The sequence below is a fragment of the Argopecten irradians genome, chromosome 5, assembly GCF_041381155.1.
Source record: "Argopecten irradians isolate NY chromosome 5, Ai_NY, whole genome shotgun sequence".
NCBI lineage: Eukaryota > Metazoa > Mollusca > Bivalvia > Pectinida > Pectinidae > Argopecten > Argopecten irradians.
Genome location: NC_091138.1, coordinates 39740630 through 39747380, shown reverse-complemented (window position 1 = coordinate 39747380; position 6751 = coordinate 39740630). Strand labels below are relative to the sequence as shown.

Genomic DNA, 6751 nt, shown 5'->3' with positions numbered 1-6751 from the left:
TTTAATTAATGCGCATGCCCAACGACTACTTCCGTCATAAGTTCATAGGAAAAGTTTGGCAGTTTGGCAAGAAAAGGGGGATTATTTATGCTGATGTGTGTAATATTTTCTTTCATATTTGTGTAAATTTGACTCTTGATATACAACATGGCTCATGAAGAAGATAATGGTGCCGAACAGTCATCAGAACATTGGTTAAATAGCTTTGAAGAGGAGTGTTTGGAAGAACTTGATGCAGAACCCAATATGGCGGAAACCCTTCAAGCACAGAGAGAATACGCAACACAAAAACTTTTTTTCCATTTCCAAAATTCTGCAACGTCTATAGCACAATTATACAAAGGTACCATATGTCACAGTTTTAACTGTACTATATTGTTTCTCATCGTGCATTATGATTTATCAACGTTTTTGATACGTTTTTCTCATAGTGCGTAATTTCCATTTGATTTGTCAACAAATTATTCCAGCTGACATTGCGATATCTCATTTGACCAAATTGAAAGACACTTTTCGTGTCAAAATAGCATGTGTGTTTCAGGAATTATACCCACCTATTTCTAGCAAATTTTAATACATCAAAACTAAATAGATTTAAAGTTTTCAACTAAATCATTGAGGCTCTAAATGATAGGTTATTGGGTGTGGCATTTACAGTCACAGCATGCAAGGTTAAAAGTTTCTATATAAGAATTCAGAAGAACATTGACATGAAACATTTTGAAGTGTTCAAAAGTTTTTTTTAAAGGTTGTGATATTTTAAGATTTTAACTAAGTTTTAAATCGGCACTCTTCACAAAGTCAAACCTTTGTTATCTTTCAACGTAATTGATAATTAAAGGAAATGTTATTTCCAGATTGATTTTTAAAATTATCTTAATTATTCATTTTGATACCATTTAATGTTAGGAGCGTAATTGAGACTTGCTCACTGTCTATGTAGCTCTATACATGTATGTGCTGGGGACTCGTGATCATACATTGTAATGTTATTGTTCCGAACCTGCTATTTAAATGTTTTAAGAATTTTCCACTCATAGAATATAAAAACATGGCTGACGGGGTATTATTTCCATGCTTCACAATATAGAAACAGTTAGGGGTGAAACGGTACACTTCCATTATGATTCGGTTTGTATTGCAGTACAGTGTTTACAGTTTTATAACCATTTTGACATAGATTATCCACAAATAATAACATACAGCAGAGCATTTAGAGCATTCCATTTTCCCGTCAAAAACAAGGCTACTGTAATACCACTTGTGGTTGGCCACTTTAAAAACTGGCAACAACAATCAGACACTTGCTTATATATAGTGCTTTGGACTACTACAAATCCATGCCAACACATGCACACAGTGAAATAGCCACCCAGGTACAATACTGTTGGCAGAACGTGTATCGTCATTCCGACAATAATTCACGCTGTGTATTACTACTGCGTATTGAACTGAAGGAAATAATACCACAGGTCAACAACACGGCAGTAAACCATTTAGAAACCGTGTTGTTATGGATAAAATCATTTAGTGCTAGAACAGGTTCACAGTTCAGTTTGAGCTTTTATCTGGTTAAGCTATCCGTTATTAACTGATTTTAAGATTAAAAGATTTTAATATCAAGGTGTTTTTTTTAAATCAGTAATGTTTGTTTGGTGCATGTTTGTTATTTTTCTAAAACTGTATGCATTTTTAACTGACTTTTGTCTTCTCTTTCAGATCGACAGAGCGGGCTTTCATTGTTTATACCATTTCAGAATGCTGCTGCATCTGTAACTAGTCTTTATAAAGGTAACTGAATTACAAGACCATTTGAAATGTCAAATGTTTTATGTAAAAAAAAAAAAAATACAGTATATAAAAATATGTAAAAAAGAAGGACAAAATTTATACATGTATGAAACGATTAGTCGAATAATCGGAGGCGATTAGATTAATGAAGCTAATTGCTGATAATCGATTAAAGATTTTATTAATCGTTAATCGTAACATGCATAGCCAGTGCATTGTAAGCTGACTAAACACGTTGACAGATCATGGATTTCTTGAGTAAGCCATTCCGACTGGAGTTTCATCTCTTTATGTACATGTTTTGAACTCAACAAAACATAAATGATGTGAGAAATACTTGTTAAATTACGTCTCTGTGGATGTTAAAGTCATTAATCAATGAAAAAGTGGATGTCATGAGAAAGCTTGCAACACGCTGTTCGCCAATTTTCACTAGCGATCGACTCCATGTTGTTACGTCACGGAGGCCTAATCGCCGCCGGGACGCTCGGGAGCGGAAGGAGCAGTAATCTTGAACATTTAAATTTTACTATTGCATGTGTTTATCATATAAAAAGAAAGTTTTTGTTCATATTCTAATTGAATATAAGAGTTGTTGATTTATTTTATTTTTTTGATCACGGAAATAAAAAAGTTCATTGACGAAAATTTGGTCATGTCGCTCCGTGGCGGCCAGATTTGGTTGATTAGTCGTACGTGTGAAGGTCACGTCAAAACAGCGGGTTAGCAGATTTGATTTAAACGATGTTACGGAAGACAACACAGGAACGGAATTCAGAGCTAATTTGGGATAAAATACGTATGTTTTGTCAATAAATCTTTTCTTATTTGTTGGTAGGCTTATATTATATAAGGCATGTCCTCTGTCATATTATACGGTAACGTTAGGTGTTATTATTAGTTGATAAACATGGCGGACGTTTTCAGTAGTCAGTAGTAAACAATATAGTTGCCTTCAATTCAAACGATTAATCGATTAGTAATCGATTACATGTGACCGAATAATCGAATACAAAAATTACTATGTAAAAAAGAAGGACAAAATTTATACATGTATTATTCTAGTAGTTGATGTTAAAATATAATAAATACAATTTTATTGGTACTCATTATTCTTTTAATAAAATATTGGACATTTTATACATTATGGAAAATTTATACAGTATAAAACTGTGCAATTCTTTAGTAAAATTAACATTTTCCTACTGACAGTTGTGTATTTATTATTACAGATAGTGTAGATTCTTTAAGACGATGTGTGGATGTTGGTGTTCAAAGAGGACGACAACATAGAACAAAAGACATTGTTGCATGGGCAAAGAAGAGGAGAAGGCATATACGTAGGGAGGACCTGCTTGCCTTTCTTTGCGGAAAGTCTCCTCCTTCTAGAAATCGCTTATCGGGTCCAATAGTTCGCCACACCTCTGCCTCCAGACTCACAGGACTGGAGAGGTCTCATTCCCCACGTGTGTCAGGTGCAGAGGCATGTGAGCCAGCCCCAGAACCAGATCTTCAGGCATTCAGAGAAGCCATTGCCCTCCAAGGTAAGATATCATTAAGTAATTTGGCTTTCTGGCATAATTCTGCATAATATAAGAAACGTATTTCTCCTTGATTTTCCGTTAAAGTACCATTTGATAACTTTTATTTATTACCCACATGTTTTACTATCAAAACTAACTTGTCCATGTTTTGAAGAATTTATTTTTTTGGTGTTGCAAAGTGTGAAGAAAAGTTTGAGACTTATTTTATAAGTCTCCTATGAAGGGAAAATAATGAAAGATTATTTACATGTTGCTAAAACATACTAGGTAAACAGAAATGATTGGTCAATATATCACTACCAGATCTATGTTTTTCATTAATAGTTTTGGTAATTTATATTTGAACTATTGTTTGAATGATGTGGCATCAGTTAATCCGTGGTAAATCTTGCATTTCAGGACTTAATGGTGCAATGTCAAACATCAGTGTGGACTACAATAGGCCTCATGGCACACCTAGTGCACAACTTCCTCGAAATAACAATATGGAGGAACTGAATCGCTTCATAATGGACGAAATTTCCCAAAATTATGATTCTTCACGAAAGAGGACATCCTCTCCAGACGTTTTAATGGACTCACCGTCACGGAAAAGAAGTCGATACAGCTGGAGAGATTAAAATAGTGCACAATTTTCTGATTTCATTGCTGCCTAAAAGCTATAGGAAACATAAGATAATGTATTCAGATAAACAACTACAGTACTGTGAATGGGGATGTATCATTTGTCTAAACATATTTGCTTTTCTTTCTTGATTATTTAATGATGTAGGGATTTTTCTTTTGTTAGTTAAATTATGAAACATCTTAAACATTTCAATCATTTCCAGGTTTACATTAATATCTACATTGTACATGTATTTCACTACCTGCTGATCATTTAAGTACCAATCCTAGGATAGCAAAATATTAAATTACAAATTATTGTTATTCTTTCTGTCAACCATCTTGCAAGACTCTCAATGCCAAATAGTTTTTAGAATCACAGACAGTCATTTTGATATAACTTATTGAAAATATGAAGATGAAACACATCTGACATCAGATTGCATATAAAATTTCTCCATTACCTGGTATTTTTTTCAGAGAATGTTAAATATGTGAAAAATTTATGCGAGTTCATCAAATTTGATACATTTTAAATGTAGTGATTTTTTTTTTTCGATTTTTTTTTTGTAGCTTAAGTTAATACAATATATATATGTATTAAAGAAATTTCTCTGTAATAACACTCATCTCATATCTCCTCTCAATGAATGACACATGCATTTATATCTATGAGTGAAATAATCTGTACATCTCACAGAATTAAAGTACAGAGATATGTATCCCCATTCATATTCCAACATATATATCAAACATACGTAACAGGTATTTCAGTAGGAGAGAGAGATATAATGTCTGTGATGTATATGTTATTCTGTTTGTCATGCACAGCTAGTGTTCCTTTATACAGAGTCTGCCAAATATGCCCTTTGATTTATATTGCTGCATATATATGAAAAGTAAAAGCTATGAAATTAAGACGTCTTTACTTTTATATGAATTTCCATGAAGAGATTGTTTATTGAGTTTACTGTGTAAACATAACCCTGTGAAGTGGCTTGCCAGGTGTATAATGCTGAGATGGAAAGTTCTGATTACTAGGGCTATTTCTTAAAATATCTACCTGATCCAAGGGACTGAAGTTTAGAAGGATGGATAACTTTCAGTTCTACTACATGTGGCACTGGTGCCCTAATACTTACCCCCCGTCCTTTGGTGGGTAGATGTTTTACCTTATAGCCTGTACATGTAACTGTATGTGTGCATGTATGTGGTGTGTGTGTGTTTTAGTTTAATTTGGTATATCCGATGCAGTGTTGGAGATCTGTTGTTATGTAAATCCATTTTTGAATGTTTTAATCATCAGATGCTTTGTAATTTTGTTGTAAGTTGTTAATATATTTTTTGATGAAAAATTGACTAAAAACAGATGTGATTGAAATTTTCTTTCGTATAGATTTTATCTTAAACTCTTTTTTTTTATTCAGAATATTTTCATGTGTTTTAAATAATAGAATATAAGGATAAAAAGACAATTTGTCTGTGATCAACAACTGTACTACTTTTGTTGTCTCTTTGCTTATTTGGCCTGTTATCTTACTTTTTCATGACTTTCACGGCTCAATCTATGATCTTTTATAGACTTTGAGTACAAATGGCAAAATACAGATGTCATAATATTCAGTTCAGTTTCATCGTAATACAGGTCTTCTAAGTTTATGTCAATCTTCATTTCATCTTCTACAAAAAATGTTTACTTATTACTTTATTCTCTTTAAAAGATCATAATGTGTATCAGAATATCAAGATTCATAGTTATAATCAACCAGCATATGAAATGTAATTTACATGGGGAAAACCATGAATAAGTATCATTTTGCCTTTTGATGATTTTTTTCTTTTATCATTTTGAATTGAATTTTGCTAGGTTGATGAAATATTCATTAAGAGAGAAGTAAATGATTACATGTATATGATTTAAGCGTATTTTAGGTAAACACGACATACATTTTATCTATGTAGTGCTTACAAATCACGTTAATTGAAAAAAAAACAACGTAAATAGAAAAGGTTGAATTTCACAGCATCCTCATTCTATTATTTCCGTTGTATTCTAAACCAAATGATTATAAATTAAGATATCAAGTGTATCAACATGCCTGATATCTAACTTTCGTACTCAATCCAGTTTCTATTTTCAAGAATTAACTTCGAACTCTAAAGGAATGATTTCAAGCAGCTACATTTAAGAAATTTAAATGAAATAATACATGTTAATGATCAATTTTCATGAGAGATGTGTTAGATACGCAAGATATGTCAAATAGCATACTCTAACTTAATTATTTAACTATGAAATACCTGTAATTTATTTATTGTATAAAATTTTTGTGCTTTATGTTTCTTTTGTTTTAAATTTTCTGCAGAAGGTCAGTGTTGTAAACTCTAAAAGCTGCATTTGAAATGAATTGTTACTTTTTGTTGACATTTACTTAAAATACACAAATATTTCACGTATATAAAGTAGAGAAAGGACCGTGTGTTGATGGAAACGAGTTGAGTCTTGCTGTATGAATGAAAACAGGCGGGTTATTTCTACGGTTGTGAATGAAGTGTGGTTGCATCAACATTAAGTTAGTCTGATCAGTAAGATGTTGAGCAGGTTTATCGTGCAAGTCTTCTGGTTACTGCGTTCTGAGTAAGATATTATTTCTGTTGGGTACGAGTACTTTTGTGTATTCACCAAAAAAAAGAAAAGAAAATGAAAACGGTATTCTATGGTAATAAACAACTGTAGATGTCATTTGTGATTCTGCCTTATTTATTAAAATATATGGCTAGACCAAATCAGGTCCTCCTTTTTATACCCC

The 6751-nt window shown here is 32.4% G+C and overlaps 1 protein-coding gene across 1 annotated transcript; it reads left to right on the top strand.

The window, feature by feature from the left end:
- The first annotated feature begins 7 nt into the window (after positions 1–7).
- On the top strand, positions 8–6684 carry LOC138323826 (HUWE1-associated protein modifying stress responses-like). The gene is made up of 4 exons (XM_069268680.1): positions 8–343; positions 1720–1791; positions 3024–3335; positions 3735–6684. The coding sequence occupies exons 1-4, from the start codon at positions 148–150 to the stop codon at positions 3953–3955; spliced, it is 801 nt and encodes a 266-aa protein (XP_069124781.1). The 5' UTR covers positions 8–147; the 3' UTR covers positions 3956–6684.
- Positions 6685–6751: the final 67 nt, after the last annotated feature.

Bases quoted from the DNA above. Each gene is read 5' to 3' on its own strand.
- LOC138323826 (XM_069268680.1), top strand. From the start codon at position 148: ATGGCTCATGAAGAAGATAATGGTGCCGAACAGTCATCAGAACATTGG. The intron at 1,792-3,023 runs GTAACTGAATTA...TTATTATTACAG, and splicing joins TGTAACTAGTCTTTATAAAG to ATAGTGTAGATTCTTTAAGA. The intron at 3,336-3,734 runs GTAAGATATCAT...CTTGCATTTCAG, and splicing joins AGAAGCCATTGCCCTCCAAG to GACTTAATGGTGCAATGTCA.